This window comes from Scophthalmus maximus, chromosome 20 (genome assembly GCF_022379125.1).
Source record: "Scophthalmus maximus strain ysfricsl-2021 chromosome 20, ASM2237912v1, whole genome shotgun sequence".
Classification (NCBI taxonomy): domain Eukaryota; kingdom Metazoa; phylum Chordata; class Actinopteri; order Pleuronectiformes; family Scophthalmidae; genus Scophthalmus; species Scophthalmus maximus.
Window position 1 is genome coordinate 13,526,069 of NC_061534.1, and position 14,986 is coordinate 13,541,054.

General features: G+C 43.7%; 2 protein-coding genes across 11 annotated transcripts in view; one reads left to right on the top strand and one right to left on the bottom strand.

Annotated features, from left to right (window-relative positions):
- Positions 1-796: 796 nt before the first annotated feature.
- On the top strand, positions 797-3,699 carry ptges (prostaglandin E synthase). The gene is made up of 3 exons (XM_035609061.2): positions 797-1,048; positions 1,161-1,243; positions 2,494-3,699. The coding sequence occupies exons 1-3, from the start codon at positions 932-934 to the stop codon at positions 2,741-2,743; spliced, it is 450 nt and encodes a 149-aa protein (XP_035464954.1). The 5' UTR covers positions 797-931; the 3' UTR covers positions 2,744-3,699.
- Positions 3,700-5,632: 1,933 nt separating this feature from the next.
- garnl3 (GTPase activating Rap/RanGAP domain like 3) overlaps positions 5,633-14,986 on the bottom strand; it is a 67,673-nt gene continuing 58,319 nt past the window's right edge. For 6 of the 10 annotated variants that reach the window (XM_035608138.2, XM_035608131.2, XM_035608132.2 and 3 more), the window contains 4 exons: positions 13,735-13,794; positions 10,431-10,649; positions 9,584-9,704; positions 5,633-9,493 (listed from right to left, as the gene is read on the bottom strand). In XM_035608138.2, coding sequence (XP_035464031.1) covers positions 9,328-9,493; positions 9,584-9,704; positions 10,431-10,649; positions 13,735-13,794 — 566 coding nt within the window. In that variant the 3' untranslated portion in view covers positions 5,633-9,327. Of the gene's footprint in view, positions 9,494-9,583; positions 9,705-10,430; positions 10,650-13,398; positions 13,428-13,734; positions 13,795-14,986 lie in introns of those variants that run through there. The other 4 variants (XM_035608135.2, XM_035608141.2, XM_035608139.2 and 1 more) reach the window with 3 other exon arrangements.

Below are 14,986 nucleotides of genomic sequence, written 5' to 3' on the forward strand. Positions count from 1 at the left end.
CACAACCTTTTCTTACAGATGTTTGGCTGCATCGCTTGTAGTCATTTTGGGATTTTTTTGCATCTTGCGATGATCCTTTTGCATCTCTTCTTATTGTTTGGCGTCTCTTATTGTCATTTTGCAATACTTTGTGGTGGGTCTTTTTTGGGTGTTTTAAGCTTCTTGGTGATCATTTTATTGACTTCCAACAAGAAATCTTAACAGTCTCCTCACGCAGGGGGGTCTGGTTCAGGGGCCCCTGGGCCTGTTCAGCAATCCATCCATAATACTAAAAAGCCAACAATCACGTCCTGGGGGGTGGGGGGTGTCACCAGGGGTCGTTTTCCTCAACTAAAAGAGAAGATGTAACTTTTTGGTAACAGAATCCTTGTATGCCATCCCTGTCTTCTTATAAGAGGCTCATGTGTAGTTGAAATTTGTAACTCTAGGCTATACTCAAGTACTGTGTTCACTTTTTAATCATCATCTTTTGACACTTCACACTTCAGAGAGCGATATTGTACTTGTCACTCCACTTCTTTCCTCTGGGAAAGTCTCATAACTTTTCTGATTGGGATTCGACACTGAAAATTGACACCTTACAACAGGCAAAGCATGCCTGCCACAACTAGAGACAATAATACAATGCCGCTCACAAGGAAACTTGTTTTTCTCACAATGGACACTTTTCGATCCTCATGGCCACGGGGAATCCATTTTTGGCGCGGCAAAGGAAAAAGTTAATGGGGCATGAATGTAACACGAATGGCACATTTCCGTCTGCTCTGATTTAACCTGCCATCATCGATGAGTGGGTGGAGACCGTCACCGTCTGTACAAAAACGCCTCCGCTCCGACTCACTCTCACTTTTCTGCAGCTTTACGCGCGCTCCGCCGGGCCCCCGAAGCTCTCCTGCGCAGCGCACTTCGGACAGCCTCGATCGAGACAGCCATGGCGGTGCTGGTTACAAACGAGGTGTTCTCCTGTTTCGTGTTCTACGCCGTGCTGCTGGTGATGAAAATGTTCATCATGGCGATCATCACGGGGCAAGTGAGGCTGCGTAAAAAGGTGAGCGCGTGACTTTGGAACGGGTTTGAGGACGTCAACGGCGACCACTCACATCGCGACATCGATATCCACCTCACTGATAATGGTTTTGTGCTTTTTCTTTTCCTGAAAGGCTTTTGCCAACCCCGAGGACGCGCTGAGACACGGAGGTTTACAGTACCACAGAGAGGATCCATATGTGGAGAGGTGCCGGAGGTGAGAGCAGAGACGGTGACACTGACGTGCATGACATGCTTTGAGTCTGCAAGAAACAACAACCACCACCACATATCAGTCCACATATTTGATTTGTACTGCTTTTTAAGTTGTTACTTTCACCAAAAAACTGACTATAACTATGACAAATCTTGGAAAAGTTGGTTATAATCTCTGGAGAAAACAGTCTAGCTTGTGCACTAAATACTTTTTGGAGCTTATCATATGTAAACTAAATAAATTGTGTAAATGTAGACTTTAGGTTTCAGATAAAGAGTGGAATAAAAAGTACAAATTGGCATTAAATGAAAATACCCAGACAATTACTCGTAAGCAATTGTGCTGAAGATACAGTACAATAAAAGTATAGCTTCATAAATCACATTCAGCCTATATTTTTTACATTATGATGGTGGCGTCACGATTATTGTATGGGATGATCAATATCTTAGTTTTTACACTGTCAAGTGGCTTCGCTGAAGCTTCTGGGATTTTTCTGGCTGAGATGTACAAATATCACTTGAATGTTTCCCACCCAAATCTCAAAGTCCCTGCAGAGTTCTTGGAGGATAGCTTTCTTTCTGAGACCATGTGTTTTCCTGAACTGATTCTTGGCAGCGCGTTGCACTTTTGTTTGGCGTTGTTTTAACTTGTCATGATCTTCGAAGATAGTGATGTAAAGCAGAAGTTTTTCTACCAAGATGTTTTCCTGGTCTGTCTGTCCTGGACTATCTGTGAACTTGTGCCGGGGAAAAACAACTAAATATGCATTTGCAGGCATTTACGAATTCAGCTACAGCAATGTACTCAAACAGCCTGCAATCACTTCTTTTACAATGTACTCCTTCTGCAAGTAGTTGATATTATTACAAAGTTGAACCTGGCGGGTGGAGAGGAAGCAATAGAACAGCGTGGCTCATCTGAGCGTGCTGCCAAAATGAGAAAGTCACAGGCAACTGTGTGTGATGCAAGCGAGATGAGCATGTCTTGCCCAGACTGAATTTAACTGATGAGTCGCCTTAGTGAGAAATGACAGAATTTCCAGTTTCTGACAGCCAATCCTCTGGGAAACCATGATGTAATCCACAATGTTTGCGCGTCACAGAAATAGAGGTAGAATAGTTTATGGTCCATCATCACTTCTCTGAAACAGCATTACAGGATATAAAATAAACAAATGTGTGTCTGTATTGTATTACACATACATACTGCATATACATGGGTGTGACCGAATCCCTTCCCTCCCACAGAGCCCATATTAATGACATGGAGAACATCCTCCCCTTCCTCTTCCTGGGTGCCATTTACTCCCTGACTGGCCCTTCACTGGCGGTGGCCCGCCTTCACTTCCTCGTCTTCTTCGTGTGCCGCGTGCTGCACAGCATTGCCTACCTGTGCGCCCTACGAGCACCAACCCGCTCCATGGCCTACACCTTCGCACAGATACCTTGCGTCTCCATGGCTCTGCAGATTCTCATGGCAGTCGCGGCGTACGCCTAAATATCCAGAGGAACAGAGGGACTGTGGAGGTGGCGCTCCGCAGGAGATGTTGGTCACCATATTTGGCCTGGTGTCATTTGAAAAACGATAAAAAAAAGATAAAGCAGGCGGTTGATACTGAAAGGACTCATGGGAGGGAGTACGCGCGAGGGACGAGAATGTCAGCGAGAGTGCAATATACTGCAAGGTGTGTGTGTGTGTGTGTGTGCGTGCGTGTGCGCATGCGCGTGATCTGCTGCGACTGGGTTTTTTGTGAGATTTTGTCAGTATTTTTCTTTGTTTTATTCACAAACGTCAGAATGTCTGAAAAGTTCATTGAAGTAGAGATTATGTACTGTACTCGTCGTGTATTTAAAATGCAAATTGAAGGTTCTTGCTCATTGTGTTCTTTTTTAACCAGGTTTCGCTGAAGTGATGCTAGAATTTAAAAGTCACTGACGGATATTTGGCTCAAGCTAGTTGGGAGGATTTTCCAGCTCTGCACTGGACAGTATGTTGATCCCCCCCCCCCCCCCCCCCCCCTTTTTCTTTGGTGTTTACGCACAACACAGACCACCATTCATGTGGATCTGTTTCCTGTGTGGATATTCCATCTGTTGTGTTAACATTTGTCTGCATTGCTACATTCAACAAAAGCCTAATGGATCCTGGCACGGTGACTGATGATGACGACGTGTTGAAAGATTGTAATGCCACACTCAGTAGAACACAAGAGAAATGCTTTTACTGTGAGAGTTAAAAACTGTCTCTTAAGGGCCTTCTGGGGGGGGCCCTTAAGAGGACCGTTGCACGGTTAGGACTGAGAAATCAATTTTACAACGACCTGCAGAGAAAAAAGAGTGGATGGACGTGTTCTGATGTGTGATACTGTAATCTTCTGTGAAAAACAAGTATTGTATTAATAATAATAATTTATTCAGTAAGCATTTTGTAGGCAATAAAACAAATCAAGCTGACCCATGTCTTACTTGGACGCCAATTTGTTAATGCAGTAATTTATTCCTAAATCCGATGTTGTGGTCCAGTAGTGGGATCCCCGTTAACTCTGCCTGGTCGCGCGGAGACAGTGTGCTCCGTTGTTCAGCGGACGAGGCCCCACTCTGCTTTTTGTGTTGGCGTGTGAGATGATCCAGAAGTCTGAGGCACAGCTTCCAGCATTCCTCCGGCGGTTACGTAAGGCCTTTGGACTGCGCTGTGCTCTCTGTCGTGTCCCGAGGGGGCTGGACGCTGCTCGGAAGCCAGAGAGACGCACTGAAAGACTTGAGGTCGCTCAGTCATGCGTGTGTGTTTGTGGTCTGTGTGTCAAAGGGTTAGAATGACTCGGCTGCTTGATGGGCTCAATATTTTCAGACTTTCACTCGTATCTGGCTCCCAGAAACAATTTTTTTGTCCAGTGATTTTCCTACCAGTGGTGATGACTAAACTTGGAAATGAAAAAGCAGCAAAGTTTTGTGACAGACCTGGGGGACGTGGGAGGAGGCGTTTCTTTGAATGAATGAGCCTTCACAATACATATGCTCTGGGTGAAAGCTAAAGCTAATAACATGCCAGAGACAGAAGGGGTGTGTCTATATGCACGAGTGGAGTGGTCGTCTCAACCTGCCCTCTACCTCCAGGGTGAGGAGAGGAAACAAGGCACATGTCCTACTTCCTATACCAATCACTTCTCGTCTGTTTGCCACTCACTCTTTCAGGTTGAGGATTCTCCCAGGAACTGACACACACACACACACACACACACACCCCCCCCCCCCCCCCCCCCCCCACAGTCGTCGTTCAATGTGCTGAGTAACCTGACTTTAAGGGCTTGACAAAAAAGAAAAGTTTTGCTCTGTTTTCCTTGTCCCCCCCGGCTGGTTCCTGTCAGGAGATCAGTTTATGTTGGACTGGATGGTCTGTTGCTCGGTGCGTGTCAACTCATCTGTCTCCTTCAGAGCAACAGAGATTTAACAAGCATTAAACTGGGGGAGGAAAAAACCCAAAACGTTTTTGTGGTTTCATCATATTACAGTCATATCATTACTTATCCCCACCTTGTGGCCACACACAGAAAGCTCCAATTCCAATTTCCACCCTCCGAGAGAACAAATTGTGTGGCGCCTTTGCGTCATCACACCTGAACCCCTCATTAACCTTTGAGTTGGTACAGATTATAGTAAATATTACAGTGTCACAGAATCAAACACACGCTGACTCGAAAAAATAATTAGACCCTAGGTGGTGTGAGCGTTTTCTTTTTATCCTGGAAAAAACGCGGCAACGTGTCATTAACAGGTTAAAGTGATAACAGGTTCGAGAAACTGAACCATCTGTCAAAACGGAGACTCTGTGAACATCTACCTGTGAGCTCACACGTGTCACACAGAGTCAATAATGCTGAACCAAACAGAAAGCAAAGAAAAATGGTAAAAGAGCAATCGGATGAACATAAAGAATAAAGATGGTGAAACACAAATTTCAACAGGTGTAAGGTTATTATAACCTAAGATTGTGAAGATAATTTAAAAAGTTTGTAATTGTTAAATGTAATTGTTAAATGCATTAACATGTTAGCGGCATGGCCCTGTGGACAACAACAAGTTGGACAAGCTCTCGGTTCACTACATTGGTTCGAACCAAAATATCTCAACAGCTACTGGATGAAAAAATGTCTTCAGATGCCACATACAGAGCTTTTGAAAAAAACTTTTGCTTGTTCAGCCATGAAGAATTTGTTCTAAACATCGACCCATGTGAGCTGCTCACACCTTCACAGTAGGTCCTGACCTTGTGACTGCTACAGTGCACTGTGGGGGAACTGATTACTCCCAAACTAATTAAAAACGCCCTTGGGAGTCCGACTTACAAAAAAACCTCCCATGTAAGATGATTAAAAAAAGAAGCAAACAGTTCAAATTTCATAAATATTTATTACATATCAATGAACAGAAACAACTACTTTCACAGCAGTGGTCTACAGCACTTGTTTAAAATAATTGCTCAAATCATAATAATTATCATAATAATAATAATAATAATAATAATAATAATAATAATATAGTTCAGTTTCCTTTGAGGCCACATTTTGATACACAAACATTTACAAGTAGTACTTGGCATTAAAAACGATGGCGGTACAATATTTTTAAGACACTTGGTGTTTTTTTTGTGAATTTTTCTTTCATTTTGATATCACAGAGAGGTTCAGCAACAGTCTAAACAGTAAATAAAGGTTCAAATACAAAAAAATAACCCCAAAAAACACAACGAAAATAAACAAACACAAAAATGGGTGAAAATGCCAAGGGGAGGTAGAAACAAAGGAGTACTCGACGGAAATGGAAGAGGAAAAAAGAAAAGGAACAACGGAAGGGGGAGAAGCAGCGCTCCCCCGATCCCCCACACTCATCCAGAGCAATAAAGACTCTAAGTAAAGTTTCCTTTGTAAAAACTCCTCCCCACCCACTTCTTCTTCTTCCCTTTTTTAGTTTTTCGCATTTGTTATAGTTTTGGAGAGGTTCCCACTGACACAGGCAGGGGGAGGAAGAGGAGGCTCATGCACATTCTGAAGGCTGCTGTGTTGTGAACTACCACATGGGGGCGCTCTCATACCGACATTGTCAGAACCACTGCTCCCAAGTTTCCCTTTGTTAGCCCTTCAGGCTTTCTTCCCTGTGTGTTACTTGACTGTCTAGTGTTCATTACTGAAAACATTGTCATGTTGGATTCGTCGTCCACACCTGACACATGCGACGTGACTCATTTGACGGCGTCAGTGAAGATGAGGCGGATTTATGGTATAGATTTGAACGGTAAGCCTTTTTGCTGTCTATGTTGAAGAGCAAACTTGTTCGAGGCTGACGCCTCTGAGACTCTGCAGCCTCATAAGGGGCCAAATCACTGCAGCTGTTTTATTCTGCCACTGAGGTGAATGCAGGTTATAGTTTTCAACTGGGCGGCCGAGCCCTAAGACAGAGAACGCCTCAAAAGTACCTGAACTAATGGGGCTTTAGTGATGTCAAAGTGTTGCTTTTTGTATAAAATTCCTTTTAGAATTTAAAGGGAAACTCTACTGGTTTTACATATTAGGTCAGCTCAAGTACCACGAGAAGTACAACTCAGTCTGCACTGAAAAAGACAATTGATTACAATGAAATAAAATCCACTTCACTTCACTGGAGCCATAGTTTGTAGCCATTACACAAGATGTGTGAATCGTAGGTGTGACCACTTCCAAGTCAGAATATGGGGAGTTTATTCCTTCTTTTCCCAAATCTGCCAACAATGTGTGAATGCAGCATTGATATTGGAAGGGAGAGATGGAAAAGATTCTAATGTCAATGACTTGTGAGCATTAGTTGGCCGATGTGAGTCATCCAAATTTGTTATGTTTTCAGGCACTTATGTATTAATAAATGCCGAGTCAGACATATTTAAACTTTTAGAGAGTTTCCTCGTTGTAATTATGACTCGAGATGTTGACGTGAATGATATTACTGGTCAGAAACTCTTTCTGTGATAACGATATTTATAACGCGGCGTGAACGCAGCATGACATTTTTCTTACAGAAAGCCTGCGGTTGAAAAAAAAAGTGGGCATGGAAAAGGTAGAGGGGGTCTAGGCAACAAAACTGTTGAGGTGCATTATGGAAAATGTAGGATCCATTGAATAGTAAATCCCAGAACATTACCTGTGCTGCTGCTCTTGTAATCTCTTTAAACTGTCTCTTCTTAAATCCTCCAACTTTTATGGAAGTACAGTACTAAATCACTGGAGTAAGCCTTTGAGTTCACATCAGGTTCAAATTTCAAGAGTGTCAAGGACTTTTCTAGACAGATTTGGAGTGAAGGATGACCAGTTGCGGGTCCTGACTAAAAACTCGTTAGTATAATTAATGATGAGTCTGATTATCGATGAGTAATTTTAACCATGTGTCTGTCTGTTGGGTTTTAAGACGTGTTGCTGTTTTTCAAAGGACACACGGCGGTTCAAATGTTGATAAGAGAACAATGGAGCATCACCAGCATCGGCTGAATTGGCCAATTGCTCAACCCATATATTCACACGGTCTCTCAATTTTACATCTTCTCAGTTATAGTTTGTTATTTTATTTTTCGAAATATTACTTCAATGTGATAGTGCTATTTAGTTCATGGTTACTCTTGGTTTCTAATTTTAGTTGGGAAAAGTTTTCCTGAAGGTACAACTATCTAAATTCAGAGTTTGTTTTCCTGTATGGCTTTGAAATTGGTTCTGTGCATTATATATTATATAGTTTTTTTTATTTCCATATTAATGCTTCAATATTTGAGAACCCCCTCAGAGTTCACTGCCCTTCTGCTCCTGCCATACACAGAAAGATAAAAAAAAACTAAAAATATCTCGTACTTAATTTTTATTTAAGTGTCGTGAGTAGTCATGATACTATTGGCTCAATTTTTAATTTTTTTGAGAAATGTATGCTTTTACCATTTCAGTTAAGGACAATATGCTTTATTTTTTACTTCAGTTTGGCTAAAACTTGAGGTTTTGTCTTCAATTCCCTTGCTGTACCATTGCTCATGAACACATGACAGTCTAGTAAAAGAAGCCCTTTTTTTCTTTCCAAACTTCTGTTGTCTCAGGTTTGGTTTGTTTTATGTTGTTATTTTGGGTATGATGTCGCAGACCTCATGGTTTCCAGGACGCTCATTTTGGCCTATAGCACAAAGCCCGCAGCAAAGGCGTGTCACGCAGATTTAAGGTTGCCTAATTCTTCTGGGTTCCTCCGGTAGGTGACTTGTCTATCCTAAATGAAAGGTCATCGCAGTAATCTATGTTGACTACAATCATGGCTGCTACTGTCAGACACCAGAATATGGTGGCTGTTGGAGGTGTAGTTCAGTGAGGGATGAAGGGAAATGGCACTTGTGGGAGACTTTGCCTCCAGCCCTGTCTACCTGCGTGCTGCGACTGAGGAGAAGAATAAGGACTAATATGTGCAGAGCGCATAAAACATCATACTTTCACTAAATATGGGAATAAAATGGATTTTTATAATATATCTATAAATATGCATCACAGGCATGACAAGCATACAAGCCTGTCACTGTGTATGCATTTCCATGTATAAACAGATGTACACACACATATGCATATCATACAACATTTGATAGTGGGAAATAATCACATAATATACAACACATAGTAAGCTCTAGCAACTTCAGAGGGCATTGTGAGCGCAGATGTGTCGATTTACATTCAGTTTCTGGCTTGGGATCAAACCATTGTCTCGAAACTGTTGCAGAGCTCAAAATAAAACCACGGCATCTTACACGACCTCATCGCCTCTTTGGGTTATTTGCTGCGGTGCAACACAAACACCCAACACACAGTGGCGGAGGGACTGCTCACGGAAACAAACACGCACACAGAGACGGCTCCTAACTCCCACAGCACCCATCTTGTCCGATGATGAATGATCCAAGATACAGGGATATAAACGAAATAAAAAATAACCTGACAAGAACAAAGGGATTCAACAACTTAAAGACAAACAAAACAATAAAAATAACGGTGACAGTACAGGAGTGGGTGGGCAGAGAAGTGCATGGTGGGATTGTCTTCACTTTAGGTCCAGGACATCTTCCTCAAAGGATGTAGAGAGGGCAAACGCGCTGGCGAGAGGCGGGCTCTCCGCCCGCAGCACCGCCTTCTCCGGCTCGGCCTCCGAACTGGACGAACAATGCAGCTGGATGTCCAGGTCTGCCTCGAAAGACTCTGACGCTAACCTGTTGCGCACAGAAAGATAGAAACACGAGCTCAAATGACATTGTGTGGGCTGTTAAACGCGGCGCCGCAGTTGAATCCGTCACATTCACCTGTCACTGTTCGTCGACGTCAGTGCTCGCGCCTTGGGCTCGTCCTCCGTGTTCTTCTTGCTCAACTTCCTCTGTTTGACTGTTCCACTGTCGGACTTCCCACTTGGTTCCTCTGTCAAGCCTTCATTGGTGTGAAGCAACGGCAAATGGTCACCACTTCAAGGAATTATTTCAACATTTGGAAATACGCTCGGACTACTTGATGTATGAAAAGACCGTCACCACTCTTATATCTTCAGAATGAAGCTACAACACTCGGCAAAGAGGGAACCTTGTTTTTTTTTTCTGCACAAATAACCAAAGACTACTTCTTGGCCGGGACTAGAAGTAGTGCGGACTACCTCCACAAGAACTCCACTGCTTCCTGGTTCAAGGATTAGCCCAGCATGTAACCATGCTGACCCGTGACCTTTGGAAGTGCTGGTGGTTGGTTTCTGATAAGGTAGTCCACCAACACTAAGTCAAACAACTCACATCAACAAAGACGACTGGCCGCGTCAGGCAAACAAAACATCACACCCGGAACACACCGCCTAGACGGCCAACTGGCTCGTACGTTTCATCAGCCGACTCCGACATGTTCACTCGGCAGAAAAGCAGCTTATCGACGAAGTACAGACGGGCAACAATTTCATCTACGGACACTCGTTCCGCGTTCAGCCGAGTTCAGACAGTCGATCGTTGCTTTGGTGTGTGACACCCTCTACCTGTACATCGAGCTAGGGAAGCCGATTGCCCCTATTCAGACTCTTTATGCAAAGCTGTAGCCTTATATTCAGCATACAGACCTGACAATGCATTGTATCTCATATACAGTATATACAATTATAATAGAGGTTTTATTTACCTAGAAGCTCCTTCCGTGTGCGGGTGGCTATCTCCTTGATCTCCATGCGTGACAGGGAAAGTGAGTGCGTTGCAGAGATGAGGGGCGTTGACGGCACCATGGCGGGGGCGGGCGCCGTCAGCACCTTGTTGACCAGAGGAGACTTGAGGGGTCTCTCAATGCTGCGGCCCACCAAGTTACACAGGGGGATCCTGAAGATGTGCTTGCATGCCGCTTCACCTGGGAGGAAGAAAACCCAGGGGATGGAAAAAGGAGAACGCAGGGGAGGAAAGTCAGGAAAGCAAAGAAAGACGTGAGGACACGAAACAAGAAATAAAAAAGGCCAACAGTGGGAATGGACGTAGGAAAAGAGACAAAAGGAAAATGGAGAGGAATGTGTGACAGTGAATGAGAGATGTGTGAAACTGGCCTGAAGCACCACAGGTTTTTATTGCATGTAGACTTTCCACACAGTCACTTAATCACTTTTTTTTTCTGAGCGAAGTTACTATTGGATGGTAATGCAGATCAGTACCAGTCTTACGCCTGTATGCTATAATTGAAGCCCAACATTTTTTGTTGTCGTTTTAACTTTATCACCAATACCACGCAAAGTGCATGCACATTGGATGTCAGTAAGCTAATATATCACTGCACAGCCTTCCCAATGGTAGTGATATTACTGGAGAAATGCATGACGATGCATTTTAGTCTGAGTTTGACCCGTCTGTTTGGATCATTTCAGCGCTGATTGACAATCTTTTGCATTTACTGGTGAGTTTTACCAGGCAATAGTGATTGGCCTGACAGTGCATCACTAAAAAAATGGCCAGCCAATCAGAAGAGAAGCTCAGAGGTCGACGCAGGGTTTTTAGTTGATAAAACCACAATTATCTTAATGTAATAATTAGTAAGCTCTAGGTTTGCTGATAGGTGAAGTTTGTCTGCTCTGGCCAGTGCCGACCTGCTCCCTCTATCTTCAAATGTAACATACAAACATTGGAGTAGTGGATTCCGTCCTCTCATCTGAACGGAAGGTGATTACGCTAATTCCCCAGAATATCGAACAAATTCCTCTCAGTGGTGCATTTAAGGACCGTGTGACATTTGGCTGATTAAAACATCGCTCTCGCGCGCTGTATTGTCAGAAAATCAAACTCACAACAACAACAGCGATCAAACATACTGTACTGTCCATTTCAAATGCTCAATGTGAACTGGTCTTGCTATTGATTTAACAAAAAAAGGCCTTTAATGCACCAATAGAGAACGTTTTCTAAACAGACACGTGCTTGCAACAGCATAAGCTTACAAAGCCTTAAAGGTGACATATTATGCTCATATTCAGGTTCATACTTTTAATGTGGGTTACCACTGGAAAAGGTTTACATGCTCTAATGCTCAGAAAAGGCATCACTGTTCTCACACTGCCCATTCCTGCAGCTTTTCACCAGCCCCTGGTCTAAAAGGTCTAAAACGCCAGGATTTCTTTTAGGCCCCCTCAACAAAAACCCCGACAACTGCATGGTCTTTTTTCACAGGTTGAGGGCCGGCAGTCTCCACAGATACCTAAATTAATGTGCACAGACACTGAAAAAGTGATTTTTGCATAATATGTCACCTTTAATAAAAATGTGTCATCAAATGGTGTGATTATGGTGTGATCTGGAAAATAGTCACTGTAATGTGTGATTGGTAGATTATGAACTAAAATATGCAGAATGTCCTAAAATCCAGAATCTCGCTCAGTAAAACACTTTAATGGGTCTGGGAGGTGACAAACTGGTTCAATAAAATCAAACTCCCTTATTCAATTGAAGACATTTGAACGTGATTAATAGCCCTATTTACTGAAACAGTGTGTGATCTTAAAATTAATCAGCCTTACCACAAAGAGCTAAAGTAATATAACTATTCAGTTGTAGCCATTTAGAGCAGACCTTCCATTCAGCAGAGACTGCAAGTGCTTAAAGTCTGTTTGGAACAAATTAAATGGATGTTTGGAGTTTAACAAAGGGCACACTCTGCTTGCGTAGCTGCGTTGTGCCAAACTGCAGTGCCCAATTGTGCCAACCGGGAGCAGCATTGCAGTTTAGCAGCCCCCGACTGCTCCACTGAGGCAGACTGGTAGTAATATGGATGAGGCTGAATCAATGTGGAGACTACAGCTGCACAAAGAGGACTGTCTCATCTGAAATGTCAGCGGGCAAGGGGTGAGTAAGGAGCCACGGAGAAAAATCAAGGGTCACTGCCGATGCCTGACAGGTACACTGTGTTAGTGTTGTTACTCCTGTTGGTCTCCTGTAACCTGCGCTGGCATTAAAACAAAGATAAATAAATAATTTCCATAAAAACCAAAATTCGGGAAAGCATGCAGTTATTTGGAATATATAATCAGAGAGATCAGTATATTCCATGCGTCTCTGGACCAGGGGAAGTGTCATGCTCCGCCACACCGGCAAATTAAATGAAATATTGTGAGTGTTTTTTTTAAGCACCGAGCGAAGTTGAATTCTCCTGAGCGCCATGCTGCTTTGCTGCAGGTCTTTGGCGTGTGTTTAAGCCAGTGGAGGTAGGTGGCAGCCGGCATCAGTAACAACATCTTGTTCATGTTACTGATGCGATTACACCAGATGAAACCCTCCCCTAGGAGCAGATACCGCAGGTGCACAGGCAGTTAGAGGATGGGATTTTTGTCAGCGCTCCTTCCGCCTCTCTCTCTCCCCCTTCTTGAGCCTGCCTCCGCTATACCCCCCACCCTTCCACCCCCAGCACCCCACCTACCCTCACCCTCAGATTGTGGCACCGCTGTTTGGACAAGCTTTGGATCGAAGAGAGGGCTGACAAAAGTCTCCATGGCGACAGTGCAATCTGTAAATCATGCTGCGGCAGTCGTGTCTTCTTCTTCCCTCTTTCCCCTTTCTCCCTCCTTCTCTCCCAACCTCCTGCTTGTACACAACCCCTCCCTTTCTCTCACACTCATGCATACCTTTTCTGCATCTCATCCTCTCTTCACTCCTGTAAGTCAGAGCAACGTTATCTCCTGCGCTTCACTTATTTTTCTACCTTGCACTTTATCACATTTTTCACCCCTCTTATTCTCTCCTTGCTCAAATGCTTTAATTAGTTAAGAGAGAAGGGGAGGGGGGTGGGGGGGGGGGGGGAAGACAGAATGTTCACTTAACATTCAACCAACGTTTAAGTCAACATGCCGCCTTGGAACAGACAGGGTGATATACTCTGGGAGCACGTGCATGTGAGTGGGGCAGCATTATGGAGGTTTTGTCATGAACTGAGGACGAGTTGTGGCAGAATCCTGCAGTACCTTCGGCATCCTTAGACATGTACAGGGAAAGCTTGGTACCATAGGGGATCCGTATAGAATCTGAACCAGGGATGAAGAAGAGGGTTACACAAAACTGAACACACAACACACACACACACACACACACACACACACACACACACACACACACACACACACACACACACACACACACACACACACACACACACACACACACACACACACACACACACACACACACACACACACACACACACACACACAGAGTACATACATTTAGGTTCACACATGGGTAGGTGATTGAGTCCCGGAGATGCAGAATCATATGCATAACCAGCTAAAACAGGAAAGAAAATGAGAATCCCTCCGAGGGAAATGATTACCCCGAACCGGCCTAAAAGCATAAAGCCCCGTCCTCGGCTAATTGCTGCGGCGACAACCAGAACTTCCTCCCTGTTAGCCTTAATGGGACCTGTAAATACCCACTCCCCCACAGGAGAAGACTGCCTTCACGTGCAGCAGCAGCAAGACAACCAGGACATTTTAATAATTGTTTTCCTCAAGCCTTCTCCTTAACTGCAGCCGTCAGAATAACAGGGTTACATCTGAGGAAGACTCCTTTTCGGCAGCTAGAGAGTTTAATGAACACGGTAGATGACATTGCCATCAGACATCATTCGGTTGACTCACGCTGAATGACAAACCTTTAAGTCCTTGACAACAGTCACAACCCCTGTGCCCTAATTTCAGATTGTTGTATCAATCTGAAAGAGGTCAGTCGCGGGGGAGGGGGGCTCGATTGGTCAAATATACAATTAAAGATGGAGGAGGGAGTGAAAGTGGGCTGGAGGGTGGAAGGGAGGGGCTCGTATTGATCTTTAATCATCCCGGAAAGCATTCTCTGCCTCCCGAGGACACGGAATGGCTGCGGTGGCGGTGGTGGGAAGTATGTGGGTCAATAGTCGGTTCCTCCATTTGTAATTTGCGGTTAATAAGAATTTGAAAGATGATGCTTTTGCATGTTTAACTACAAATCACATTTTCAAAACTGCCAATCATTTTCCATCTCATATCGGTTCCTACCTTTCTTGGAAAAATCATACAAAAAAAAAATCAATTTTGTTGATTAATCAGAGTGCACTTTTATTTTGTTAATGTTTCATATCAGAGATTTCTCAATTTACTTATTTTTGTCTTGTTTTTTCACATTTGGGATGTCTCAGTGGTATGAAAATATTGTAGATGTGTCCATTCACCATTTTTGTTTGTT